Source organism: Periplaneta americana, chromosome 5, assembly GCF_040183065.1.
Source record: "Periplaneta americana isolate PAMFEO1 chromosome 5, P.americana_PAMFEO1_priV1, whole genome shotgun sequence".
Lineage (NCBI taxonomy): Eukaryota > Metazoa > Arthropoda > Insecta > Blattodea > Blattidae > Periplaneta > Periplaneta americana.
The window spans coordinates 194,064,481-194,079,267 of record NC_091121.1 but is presented as its reverse complement, the minus strand read 5'-3'; the positions used below and the strand labels follow the sequence as shown (position 1 = coordinate 194,079,267).

Here is a 14,787-nt window from a genome sequence, read left to right as displayed (position 1 = left end):
GGATGATTGCTAAAGACTACAACATAATATCAAAAAATCAATTATACACAATGTTAACATTTTTATTTAGAGTATGCCGAGTAGCTATATGAATATCTCATTCATCTGTACAATCAACTGCATTTATATTACTGTACCATATGTCTAGAGTCCGAGGATGAGAAAGACATGTATCAAATTCTTCACCAACATGCTGTCCGTTATTCAGGAGAAGACGAGCGGAAGAATGTGACCTTGACTATCGCTGCTGATTATTATAAACATCGCTCAGATAAGCATCCCAGTAGCCAGGTTATTACTGTGCAGGAAACATGAGTAACAATGCGTATGGAAATTAAAGCTAAGTTGAACAGAAGGAGACCTAATGTTTCCGCTACTGCAGTACAAATATTGACCGTGTTGTCATACGTTATCTGTTCACATCCCTTCCTCCTCAGTCCACTCTCGTCTTCTCCTGCATCACCGACAGTAGTTGTATGACTTAGCTAAAAAAAATAAAATTGATTGTTACATCAAATGCTTTAAAATTTTCATCAAACTGTTTCTTTTGCTTCTCACCATTAACCTTTGATGTCTGTACCTTGAGAAGAGGTACTTACCATTGTCATTGAAATGGAACCTAACATATCACAAAATTCATATTCAAGCAAACTTTTGTGTTTCAGAGTTTCCGTCCAATCTTTCAAATACCCATTCATTTCAGCACTCGTGATTACACTGTTGCAATGTCTTAATAATCTTTTTGTTTACAGTTCTTTCTTTAAGTTCCTTATTCTTCTTTGACAGAGCATGAACTTCACTTTCGGTATCAGTAGCCAATGACGTAGTGAAGGTCTCGGCTTCATCTGCAACTGTCACAGTAGAGGGAGAATCATTTCAGAAAATAATAACTTATATAAATAACGTAACAGCCCTACTTTATGCAGAGAAGGAAATAGAAATACTGGTATTATTAATGCTCTTACAACGAACCTTTGGTTGTTTAGGCTGCAAATATAGACAGCAGCGCCCCTTCCTGATACAGACGTGATAAAGTCATGCGATCCATTATCCTCCTTCCTGAAATGACTGGAACAAACTATATTGCAATGAATAGGTGCCCGAACATCTTTGACCTCAGGATCCTTTGGAAAGCTGTAATACAAGTTAAGGGGAGGCAGAGGTGAAATTTTCGAAGAAAACTGAAGAAAAAATGAAAATTTGTTTTTTTTCCATTTTTATTATCTTTATTTTGATATTCCGATGTTAGTTTTTGGTTTTATGCCCTTAAAAGTATGAAATTAAAACCAAGATAACTGTATTACTATATTATTCCCATAATAAACTAATACTTATCATTATTTATATACTTCTGAACATATAAATAAAAAGAAATATTGAAAATTTCTTACAATATGGTGCATGGAGCATTTTATATCAAACGATATAAAGTTTTATAAAATTATTAATATTTACAGAACTGTTGTACTTAGAAAGTATGTCCATTACTAATAACATACTTAGTATCCATGATCAATTTCAAACAAATCGGATAAATTTTGTGGATTTTGAAATATTCACCTCTGCCTCCCCTTAAATTAAAATATTAATTAATACAGACACCGACATACGACATTTACTTATATAATGTCACTAATCTGCCATACATAGGTAACTTCTTGGACTCCTTATTTCCGTAATCATATACCACCAGGTCTGCATAATTAAATTAATCAAAATATTATTCTAAATAACAGAAAACAACACAGCTACACCATAAGAACAAATGCAATGATGTATTGTGCTACCGCCAAGACTTTCCAAATGAACACTGTAATACGCACATATGTGCATGGAATAAATAATCTTGACTATCTTATTTTGCGCCTGCATACTGGAAGATAGATAGGAGCTTCAGGGTCCTGTTTCATAAAGCTGACAAGTACAACCATGACATTTCTACAAATAGGCTATGTCACAATATTGTATCATTTGTTTTCTGACAATAATTTTTACCTGCTTTGACAAATACAATTTGTGAATTGTCAACAGCATTTCATAAAGATGACAATGATAGATAAGTATGTATAAACATGTAAGATCGGTAGCAAATTATTTCTTCTTATTCATTTCATAATTTTATAAAAGTAATCAATATGAGACGACTTGATTGAATGATCTTGTAATACGTGCCATTATTGAATTTGTTAAAAGTAGTAACAATTGTTAGAAAATCAATTATGAACAGCGATAAAATTACAATTCTAAATTTGATTAAAAACAGCAACGACATTCCTGTAAAAAAATAAGCCTACAGCTTCATTTTCAAAACAAGCATCAATTTTTTTTTTTTTCATCAAGGACCCACTGGTAATCCCATCAACTCCAGGCAAATATGTTGCTCTCATGAAGAGCTGTGGAATGACTTCACATCTGTTGCCGCCAGCAAATCTCTTCCCCAAGTAATAAGTGTACCAACACATCACTAACGTTTCTGTAACACAGTGGTGGATACAAACCATGTGCATCAGTAGTGTAAGAACACGTAATAATAATTTCGGATCAAGTGCTTTATTTATTTTTGTTTTGTGCAGCAAATCTCCTATTTTGTTCATTATATTTTCAATTGATGTTTTGCTAATATGAAAATTTTCCATGAGTATTGACTCACAGAAAATATAATTTAAATTTATCCTTTCTTTAAATTCCTATGTCCTGCATAATTCTCTAATGCTGCTGCTACTGCTGCTAGTATTGAGCAGGACTTACTAAAATAAAGTATTTCCCCTAAAATCCAGCACCAATATTCAATAGTCTCAATTACGGATTTCGTATTTTATCTCTGCCTCTGTGCAATGTCATATTTGCAGTGGGGAGGTGAGGCGATGGGAGGAAAGCTGTACTGCTATTCAGTATTCTGACGTCCATGTTGCAAGGTAAGCCACTGGACCGGCAGAGATATAATCCGAGATCAATACAATATGGTGCAACTACTGCAACAATAAATTGTCAACTTCCTATGACATACGAAACGTGAGGTGTGAGAATTTCATGATATTCTACAAATATGTAGAATTGTCAAAAGTGAATTGACACTTATCTGTTTCATAAAGTCAAATGTGTCAGAAAAGTCTTGACAAATTGTAAAATTTTGCCTGTCATGGTAAAACTTTCGTCAACAAGAGAATCAAGACACAAAGAAGTTTTACTCTCCCGATTGAGAATTGACCATTGTCGGCTGACACATGGCCACCTCCTATGTGGCGAACCTCAACCAGAGTGTGAGATATGCCGTGTACCTATTACGCTTGAATGTATTTTATTGCATTGACCATCAACAATATGGAATTCGGCCGACTCTATGTGATGCTCTTGCAAATGATTTTAATTGTAGAAATGCAGTTCTGAGATTTTTATCGAATACAAGACTTGACAGGGTGATTTAGTTTTTATTGACTCATTTTGCTTATCTTCTGGATCCTTTACATCCAGAGGTTACCGGCACATTTATTGTCCACACCTGTGGACTAACGGTCAGCGCGTCTGGCCGCGAAACCAGGTGGCCCGGGTTCGAATCCCGGTCGGGACAAGTTATCTGGTTGAGGTTTTTTCCGGGGTTTTCCCTCAACCCAATACGAGCAAATGCTGGGTAACTTTCGGTTACCGGTACATTTGTTGTTATATACAGTATATATATTGTCCACACCTGTGGAGTAACGGTCAGCGCGTCTGGCCGCGAAACCAGGTGGCCCGGGTTCGAATCCCGGTCGGGACAAGTTATCTGGTTGAGGTTTTTTCCGGGGTTTTCCCTCAACCCAATACGAGCAAATGCTGGGTAACTTTCGGTGCTGGACCCCGGACTCATTTCATCGGCATTATCACCTTCACCTCATTCAGACGCTAAATAACCTGATGTTGATACAGAGTCGTAAAATAACCCAATAAAATAAAAAATATATATATATTACATAAGCTTACTTGAAATTTCGGACCTTTTACATCCGAATGTTTTTATAAAATTTTATTGTTTTGAAATGTGCTATATAATTTGTCTCTGGTGGCCTTTGTTTTATTGGTTCGTTTTGAATACCACTTAGCGTCTGAGAACTGCTCACTTTTATGATTTTTATGATTCACCTTGTTGATACCGGTACTTCATTTGTGTACCTCGTTTTTACATTGACAACGTTCGTGTTAGCATTCAATTTATTGTATTGCTTGATTTTTTTTTGTTTTTGTTTTTTTTTTTTTTGTGAAGAATTTCAGATTAATGGTGCAAAAAGCCATAGTAGCTCACGCGCCTTTTTTAAACCCCACTAACTGGTAAAACTTTTATGAAACAGGAATCTGACAAATTCTACAAATGGTCACGATTGCTGACTTTATGAAACATAAATTTTACAATTTGTAGAGTCATGATTTGTTATTTGTCAAAATGACATATTTACAATATTGTCAAGTTTTATGAAATAGGTTCTTTACAAAACCTACATCGCTGCAAAGAAATAAAAATATCACAGCAGCCTAGATCTCTTTGCTTCGACTACAAGTGTTGCCAACTGGACGGAAATTCCGTCAGAATTGACGGAATTTCAACGTAGCGGACAGGAAAAGAATGGCTTTGACGGTTGACGGATTTTCTGGCGGAAATTACGATTTCCATCACCTTTTGACTTTTTGGGCTGCTGTCATTTTTAGTTCTTTAAATTTTGGGGGATTTTACTTTTTCTTTGAACAGCCCTCACCCGTGCCGTACCATGTTATTTTTATTTTAATCAAGATTAATAAGTAAGCTGTGTTAAAATTTGCTTTTTATTTGTATATAGATATAATGATTGGGTCTTATTATAGATATAATGATTGGGTCTTATTATTTTTATTTAATTTTGACGGATTTCTAGGTGTTAGACTGACGGGAATAGAAATTAGGTGTTGGCAACACTGTCGTCTACATTGTGTTCAGATTCTAATTAGAGATGTGCTTAAACGATATTTTCAAGCATCTGTGACAACTGTGACTGTGACAATTAAATATCTGTGACTTTTATCTGTGATTTTGTCACACCGATATTTTATATCGATAAGCAAGCACAATATGCATGAATTACACCGATATTTTGTCACACCGATAAAAACTAGCAGGAAATATTGAAGAGCAATGAATTGTGAATGCGATTTCTCTATACGAGCCACACATCAGTGATTTATATGGGAGAATCCAACAAATAAATTATGTACATGTACCATTAATAAATAAATAAATGTCAAAAGTTAATCTCTTGTACCAAGAGGTTATATTATAAATATTGAATCAATTGATCATTTTTAAATGTAGTTGGATATGGAGAAATTGAGGTCATGTGATTATCCTAATCGTTTTAAAAATTGATCATTTTTATTGTATATAATATAATGGATAATTATTTTAAGTCGTGCATTAACATTATAATATTCAGTCATAGAATAAAAATTAACGAAACATAAGTATTCGGAAAAACATTGGAAAATAATTACGAAACAAAACAGTTGTTCAGATAGGATTTTACAAAAGATAAAGTGGTACTGGTAATCAGTGGTATTATTTAAATCGTGTAATCACTACATGATTTATAATAAGACGGTAAAACTAGCGCTGAAGTAGTTTTTGCGATTTCGGACGTGAAAATCGTTGCATTTCTAAGGAATTTTTGTGGAGATGCAGTTGTTCGGATTAAACTAGCGCTGAGGTAGTTTCGGTGATATCTGAAGTAATCACATCATTTATAATAAAATGGTGAAACTAGCGCTGAAGTAGTTTTGGCAATTTCGGATGTGAAAATCATTGCATTTATAAGGAATTTTTTGTGGAAATGCAGTTGATCGGGTTAAACTAGCGCTGAGGTAGTTTCGGTGATGTCGGAAATGAAAATCGTTGAATTTGATTTTTTTTGGAGATGCAGGTGATCGTATATGCAGGGCATAGCAAAGCCTAAACTAACCAAACCTAATCTGTCACAGATTCGTATATGTAAGGTGTATGCGCGGAGTACGAAGAGAACTACCTCAACGCTAGTTTAGTTGTTGATCATATATGTCTAGGCATAATAAAAGCTTAAACTAACCAAACCTGACCTGTCACAGATTCGTATATGCAAAGTGTATAAGGGGAATACGAAGAAAACTATCTCAAGGTTAGTTTAGTCAAATAAGTTGCCCACCAAATTAGCCAGTTTTGTCTCGTTCGGTTTTAATACTATAGGTGCTGTTGTCGGCTTCTGAGAAATGCTTCGAAAGTTCGGAAGAGCATAACGTTCAGTGACATTATTAAGATAATGTTGTAGGCTTCTTTAACTATTATGTTTGTAATTAAAAGTATAACTGAAAAAATATTGCTACTGCGTAAAAATTGAGTTGAAAATACATATAAGTTAATATAAATTCACAGTTATATGAAAATGTAAAGATATCGGAGAATGCATAAAATATTTATAAAACATATATAGGGTACAGACTAACTATGAAAACAAAAATTTCAGACTGATAATTATATTATTATAATGCCGCTAATAACTTTGCAACAAATCATTACTTTGCAAAAAATAATATTGAAGAAAATATCACGAAAAAATAATCAAATGTCACCACCCGATTGCTGTTACTGTATCATGCGCATGCGCAAACCCACGACATTGAGGAGAAAGTTGTGAGAACGTCATAGACTCCCTGTTCCTAAGAGATAAGAGTACTGAATCGATCACTAGTGATATTTTAGTCACAGACTACTGAATACGGAGCAGATTTCGGTAGCGATATTTTGTCACAGATATTTCGCATCATCAGTCACAGGTTTATCTGTGACAAAAAAATACCTGTGACAAAATATCGGTTTGTGAAATATCGGCCATCTCTACATTCTGTCGTCTATCTATGTTTACTGCAGTTTCTGTAAGTGTACAGTTTGCAAGATTGTAATCCGTCTTTAGTACCGCATCTGTCATAAAATTGAGATGTTTGATTACGAGTTATAGTTTTGGATATTGTAGTTTAGGTACTTATTATAACTAACTGTTCATTATATCTATATTAGGCCTAAGCATTTACTGTAATATTTTGTCCTCTTGAAAGTTTGTGATATCGTAGCATTACCCAACGGCAAATAGCTATAATATAATAAATACAACATCCTATAATTGCATACTATATTATAGACCGAACTAGGGCTAAAAATATTGTTCTCAATAGTTTTATTGGTATAAAGCGACGCAGTTGAACAAATTTGTGTTTTACGTAATTTAATACATAAGTAGTTAATATGAAAATTCCGTTTTAAGTTTTGATCGATGGAGATTCCTAAATATTTTACGCGGGTTGATGGGCGTAGTTCAGGACAATTTCAATTATTATGGATATTTGTACAGTTATTGCTATACATTTTAAAATTATAGTTGTTTTCCACTGTAGGAAGGCCTCTTTTGTTTAAAGTAAAGGAAATGAAAGTTATTTTATTGAATGCTAGGAGATTAAAATTTAGTGTAAGTGATAGTGGAATTTGTTAATAAACTTGGTTATGCAAACAGTTATAGCCATCATTCGAGGGCTAATATTAAGCACGATTTGGCCTGTATACAAAATTAATAGTTTATTTGTTTCCTCAAAAATCAGAAATAGGCTAGATCTAATTCTATATTTATAATGGTAACCTGTTTCATATTTTTAAAAGTTATAAATCAGATATAAATGCAGACGGTTTTATTAACAGACAGAAGTGTTGCCCGGGGAAGGTGTTGTGCTATTTACTAAACATTCAGTCGACTTCCAGGTGATGTCGCCACTTTGTACTTGTGTAAATGGTGTTCATAAAAACTTATTATGGTGAATTTGTAATGTTAAAAATTAAAACTAACGGAGATTCGATCCTACTACAATCAATACTATCTGGTTTAGGTCCATGCTTTAGCAACCTACGCAACAATGGATAATACTTTTATATGGTGTATTATGTAGCTTTCTCATTCATCTTCGTTTCGATAAATTTTGAACCCTGTTTCGATAGTTTTAGTATTTATCAATTTTATTCCTATTTCACCCTCATGCAATTAGAATCAACCCTTCGTTTTATTTTATAACATGTTTTAGAACAAAATACAGCACATTTACATGTCGTGGTTTAATTGTGTCATCTTGTGAACTGGAGCTTCAAAGAGATGGGCATGCGCACTGTTCTGTTTCTGGAACATTTGTCGCCTTCCATTCTTTTTTAACCTTACTGTACATACACATCACCTAGGCATTGTTTAGAGGATTGGGATCTCATTCTGTGCTTCAGATGTATACATGATGACCTTCCCACTACTACCAAAGATGTTCTGTGTCTTTGCATTCTAATTAGTTCACAGGTTTTGAAGATTTTGAACCACTGTATGCTTATATACAGATTAATGTCATTGTCTTAAATATCTCTTCCAGTTGTAATGGATTTGATCAAGATGGAATCAGAAGTTGACCCATTGACTACGCAAGCAAGTGATGACGCAGTTGTAGAAGATAGAAAGCCTTTTTCAGAGGTAAATTGAAATATACAGTACAGAGTTATTCATAAATCCGTGAAACATTAAAGAAATTCACCATAAATGAATTATGCAATGGATGATGGTAATTCTTATGCTGACAGAGACAGAAACTCTCCAAGTTTTTTAAAGGAAAAGTCTGCTTGCTTTGTCGCCAGGGGTTAGTAGTAACAAATATGGTGTTCAGTAAATGTGAACAGTCATTTTTGTGTTGAAATATGCAAGACCCTTGTCTGTTATGACTGTACACTGATTTCGAAAAAAATTCCAGAAGTGAGCATCTGTTTCCTACAGTTATCAAGAAATTGTATCAGAAATTCCGGATTTGCATGAACATGTTGGAAAACTGGCTGATGAAGACAGGGGAAATGAGTACATCTTTCAACAAGATGGCTGTCCAACTCGTTACCAAAAAGTCGTGCCAGGGCATCTCAGTCAAAATTTATCATAAAGGTGGATAGACTGCATGGGACAAGATGACACATTAGTTGAGTGACCATCTTGGTCCCCAAGTGACTTTTTCTTGTGGAAGTTTGTCTTTGCACTTTGCTAATCTTCAAGATCTTCGCCAATGTATCACCGCTGCTGTGGCTCAGGTCGACTGTGATATGCTGGGAAGCACATGGGATGAAATGGATTATTACACAGATGTCTGCAAAGATCGACACGTGGAACATTTGTGAAATAAGTAAATATATATATATATATAATTTATATATATATGTAATAAGAAATAAAAAGCTTGGTGAGTTTACCTCTACTTCGAACCCTTTACTTCCGGAGGTTACATTTGTTTTTTATATATATTTTTGACATAATTTACATTTCGAACATTTACATCCGGGTATTTTATAACATTTTATTGTTTTGAAATGCGCCAGATTATTTATCTGTGGTGGTATTTGTTTTATTATTTTATTGTTTCTTTTTGAATACTACCTAGCGTCTGAGAACTGCTAACTTTTATAATTTTTTAAGAATCACCCTGTGGATACTGCATTGCATACATCGTTTTTACTTTTGTATTAGCATTTAGCCTGTTGTATTGTTTATGGTTTTTTTCTGAAGAATTTTAGATATGGGGGCAAATAACCAGAGTAGCTGACGCACCCTTTTTAAACCCACACTAACTAACTTCACCTCTATTTCAGTATAATAGAATTTGGTATCCTTTCCTCCATTGCTTAGTTTATTTGTGGTGTAGCCTAGAAATCTTCCAATTTATAGTTAGTGAACTTGTACTGATGAAGACATTCCAGCCCTGGACCTGTTTGTTCTGTTTACCATCACAGCACATGTTACGTGCTTGTTTTGTACAAAATATTGTAAGAGTTCACCAGCGATTGTGGTTAAAACTGTTTCAGGACAAGGTTCATTATAAATGTTTTATGGGTTATGCTAGTTTTTTTTGTCTGTAGTGTACAATGTAGGTATGTTTTAATGAATTCCTTTTGTAAGTTCGAAAGTAAAATATTAGGTAAATGAGTAGCCACATGCAAAGCTGTCTAATATATGTCGTAAGGCAGATGTGGCTCCAATGTAACAGTTGTAAGAAACTAAGATCAGCATTGATGAATGTATGAGTCTTGCTAAACAAAATGTCTTCTTGCGATGTTTTACATACATGAGCACGACGTAACATGTTCAGTGCAGTTGTAATTTGTAATCAATCAGTCTTCTTAATGTATCCAGCTGTTTGCTGACAACGTAAAGTCCACTATAGTCCACTGTAGTCTATTCAGTTATTGATTTTCACGAGAAATGAGGGGTATTTTGATCGGTGTTCATTATAGATGCCTGTTGCTAGTAGCCAGAGGTGGGGTGTAGTCAATATATACTGCAGGGCTGTGTCTTCTGCAACTGGTACTGATGATTTTAATTTACTTCTTTTGTGGTTTACGGATGGGCAGTATAGAAGAATGTGTTCCAGATCTTCATCATGATTATTACACCACAGACAAGTAGGATTATCAGAAATGTGAAATCGGTGTAGGCACAATTGAGTGACAATGTGACCTGTTCTGGCTCGTGTTAAAAATGTTTGAACATGTCTGGGCAAGTTTTTGTACATTTCCAGGTCATTTGGTTTCTTTTGTACAGACTGTAAAATTTTTCCTTTGTCAGAATAGAGCCAATTGTTGATCCATAGGTTTGTAAAATGAGACTTTACTGAAGCAAAAGCACTGGATAGAGATATCACTTGAAGAGGTCTTGGTTGCAAATATGTTGCCTGTTTTGCAATATTATCGACTTTCTCGTTTCCTGGTATACCACAATGACTAGGTATCCATTGAAATGTTATTTCCTTTTGGATTGTAATTTATAAAAATGACTTGTAATTACAGAGGTAGTATTTAATATCCCCAACACTTGCCTTCTTTAAATTTTATTAGTCGGGTTTGATATTCTGCGTACAAGAGAATTAAAGATAATTGCAATTTCCAAAGTAACACTGTGGTAATGTTGAGATTTTTTTTTCTAATACAACCAGGTTGTTTTTCGTCATTTCTGATCTTCTCTCCTGGCAGTGACTTCTGAGTAACTCACTTCTAAGGTCGGGGTGCCTGGATGGCAGAGTTCGTTGAATTCTACTTGCTGCGATATTAACTCATATGTGTGAACACAAACATTGAACGCAATGAAAACATCATCACAATATAGTAATGCTTTCGGGACACCATCTGTTTGGGAGAGCCTATTCTGCTTTCGTCTTTTTCGTTAATATATAGGCTATGCCTTACCATCATAATGAAGTATGGGTCCTGCCAAAATCAGTCATTAGTACTCCATTAGTTTAATTTTTAAGTAGTGCTCAGTGCCAAAACAAAATATCCAAATCGGATAAGGCAATGTTACAGTAACAGCATAGATGACCTTTCAACTTGCATAATGTGCATTGGACTCTGTTTCAATTTGGTAATATTTTATTTTGTCATATAAGTGAAGTGTCCCCTTTTCTTCAGACGTATACTGCTGTTAAAATCTGCTCTCCATCCAACCTACGATAATTTACATAGTTCCTAGCCTCTGTTGGAAATAGTAGTCAAGCATTTGAATGCATACCCAGATTGCAACCTCTGACACTTTTGAACAACTTTTAAGACATTGTAATATATTACTCATTTATAATCTCTGTGTTCTACAGGAAGGGAATTTATTGGATCTTCACGTGACTCCGATGAAGAAGGAACATGTGGACTACAGCTATGATCAAACATCTGACAAGATGCCAATTGATCTTCCCATTGTAAAATATGAAGCTGAGGTAAGCATGGCTCATGGGGTGCACTGTCGCTTCTTCTTCTTCTTCTTCTTCTTGTTCCGATGTTTAATTTGTATTTTCTTCTTCATAGATAACTTCTCTATGTAATTGTAGTAGTAGTTATTTTTGGTTTGCAATATGGTTGAAGGTTCAAGATTTCTTACATTGTCCTAGTAATTTTTAAATTTCTTATGTCGAAGAATTACCACCTTTTTATATATCTTTTGACCTGCTACATTTTTTATATTACCTATTTGTTTCTACGTTTGATACACCATAATGTTGTACCTAGATATTGGAATTGTGTTGTAGCCTGTATAGGTTATTAGGATTTTTGAGTGAATGCTTGAAGATGTTTGAAATTTGTGCGAAAAATGCTAATAAATGTTACGAAAACATACTCCATACGTAAATTCAGTTCACTTTCGATGTTTGTTAACAAACTGCTTTTAATTTAATTGCTGGAAAATATTTTAAATTATCATATTTTGCATTTAAAACATAAATAGTAGTTTTGTATAGTACAGCAAGTGACAGGGAACAAAGATAGACAAACATGGAAGACATATATACACGAGGCCTTAAATTTTCTGTTTTACACGGGTTGAGTGGGTCACGTGAAGTTGGTGACTGGGGGATGAAATGGTGGATCTCGTGCATTCCTTTCCATACATTTATCGTGTTATCACCATCCAGCCCTTTTCCTTTTCTCTTCTTCTTCGTCACTACATTTCCCTCCTTTGGCCACCATTGCATGCGGAATGCCCACCACATCACCACAGTAATTTTCACATTTGCATCCCCGCTGTATAGACTTGCCATGTCCACCTCCAAGACAGATTGGGTTGTTCCCAATGGCTTTAAATTCTCCACTCAGAAAACGCAGTGTATCCACTTCTACAAACGTCGTGGACGCATCCACATCCTGAACTGTGTCTTAATGGAGTGGAGTTGCAATATGCAGACACTGCGAGATTTTGGGGTCTTATTGTAAATTAACGTGGGAGGCGCATATACTTGATTTGAAAAGGTGTTGTCAAAAATCGTTAAATATCTTACGCCTTTTGTCACGGGTTCGCTGGGATGCAGACTGTACAGTGCTTTTACGCCTTTACTGTGCTCTTATACGATCAGAGCTGGATAATGGCTGTTTTATTTATGGCTTAGAAAATAAATCGAAATTACGTCTTTTAGATTCTACCCATCACCATGGGATACGACTTGCTACAGAGCCTTCCGAACTAGTCGGATAGAGAGCCTGTATTGCGAAGCGGAGAACCATCCCTGTATCGGCGATGTAATGTCTTGTTGTGCTCATATGCTGTTAAGCTCCACTTGCAGCCTGAGCACAATATTCATACGACTCCTTTCACCATTCCTCTCTTTACGGCCGATACAGTGAAAATCCATGAAGACTTCGTCCAGCAGGTGTGCGGTTTCGTGAACTGCAGTCTGAACTCGACATTCGTCTACCACCAGTTTGCTCTCTGGAATATACTACAACTCCACCATGGGTTATGCTACGTACGATGTGTGATATAAGTCTGAGTCAGAGTTTTAAGAATTTTACACTAGCTTTTGTTTATAGACTTCGATTTAGTGTACTTTTATCACACTTTCCAAATTACTCATTAGTTTTTATGGCCGGATCCCGAGTAAATGATTGTGTTGGTTGTTTATTCATTGCAAATGGACAGATATTTGAATATAAAGTTAGCCAGTGTGCTAGTGTTTTTACTGCTGAACTATATGCCTCTTAGAGAGCGCTTTTTTGTTTTTAATTAGACAACCATGGGGCAGATTTCTTATCAGCTCTGACTCTTTAAGCGCAATTGCATCACTGTAGTCTTTTAATTCTGAAGATCCCCTTGTGTTAAGAATCCAGGAACTCTTCCAAACTCTCCTTAGGTTGTCCACACTTGTGGAGCAATGGTTAGCGCGTCTGGCCGTGAAACCAGGTTTCCAAGGTTAGATTCCCGGTCGGGGCAAGTTACCTGGTTGAGGTTTTTCCGGGGTTTTCCCTCAGCCCAATATGAGCAAATGCTGGGTAACTTTCGGTGCTGGAACCCAGACTCATTTCACCGGCATTATCACCTTCATCTCATTCTGATGCTAAATAACCTAAGATGTTGATAAAGCGTCGTAAAATAACCTACTAAAATAAAAATACTCTCCTTAGCTCTGATTATGCACTTGGAGTAGTGTGGATTCCTGGTCATGTAGGAATTTCAGTAATGAGGACGCGGATGCTGCAGCAAGAGATGTGCTTTGAATGGCTCTCTGGTGTATTGGCGCTAGAGGTGGCAAGACTTTCAAAATTATTTGAAATATAGAATATGGTGGCAAGGGGAAGGAGAATGGTCTGCACTATAGGGAAATAAATTACAAAGTGTAAAGAATACTGTCCGAGTTTGGGATTCATCAACGAGTGTGTCACGACGCAAAGTTTTACTGACTCGAGGATTGGGCAGTGTCGCCTGACACATGGCTATATCCTACGTGGCGAACCTCAACCGCAGTGCCTCTCACTCAGGATTGCCAGGTTCTCTTATCAAGAATCCAGGACAGGTGATGATACTGCGTACCTGAACATGACTACACATTTGAATTATCAATTTGCAGTATAAGTGATTTTATTCGTTGTATGTATTTCAACTATGTATATAGGGCCTAAACTTTTGTTACATTTTTCCTAGATTATGAAATTTCCTTTGAATTATTGGTAAAATTCTGAAAAAATAATGTTATATTACAGCCTGACCTATACATAAAAAATGTATGATACAGTATTGAAACCCTGTTAATAATAAATCAACTTCCATACAGAGTAGAGAATAAAGGTACAGTACTGTATAATACTATAACGTTATCGTTTTTATTTCAATACTACCTGGTAGGAGGCACCACCAGATGTTGGACAGGGTCTTGAAAAGATTAATAAGGGATTTTAAAAATAATTTTATAAAAATGAGCAAAATAATTGTATTTTTCCAATTTTTT

The 14,787-nt window shown here is 35.3% G+C and overlaps 1 protein-coding gene and 1 long non-coding RNA gene across 4 annotated transcripts in view; one reads left to right on the top strand and one right to left on the bottom strand.

Annotated features, from left to right (window-relative positions):
- Positions 1-243: 243 nt before the first annotated feature.
- LOC138700388 (uncharacterized) lies at positions 244-4,188 on the bottom strand. Its single transcript, XR_011332341.1, has 3 exons — positions 3,958-4,188; positions 973-1,134; positions 244-851 (listed from the first exon to the last, which is right to left on the bottom strand). It is a non-coding gene; the product is annotated as an uncharacterized lncRNA (long non-coding RNA).
- A 2,479-nt stretch (positions 4,189-6,667) lies between these two features.
- Positions 6,668-14,787, top strand: part of LOC138700392 (zinc finger protein OZF-like) — a 108,660-nt gene continuing 100,540 nt past the window's right edge. For 2 of the 3 annotated variants that reach the window (XM_069827003.1, XM_069827001.1), the window contains exons 1-3: positions 6,668-6,903; positions 8,425-8,522; positions 11,671-11,790. In XM_069827003.1, coding sequence (XP_069683104.1) covers positions 11,780-11,790 — 11 coding nt within the window. In that variant the 5' untranslated portion in view covers positions 6,668-6,903; positions 8,425-8,522; positions 11,671-11,779. Of the gene's footprint in view, positions 7,007-8,424; positions 8,523-11,670; positions 11,791-14,787 lie in introns of all 3 variants that reach the window. The other variant, XM_069827002.1, reaches the window with a different exon arrangement.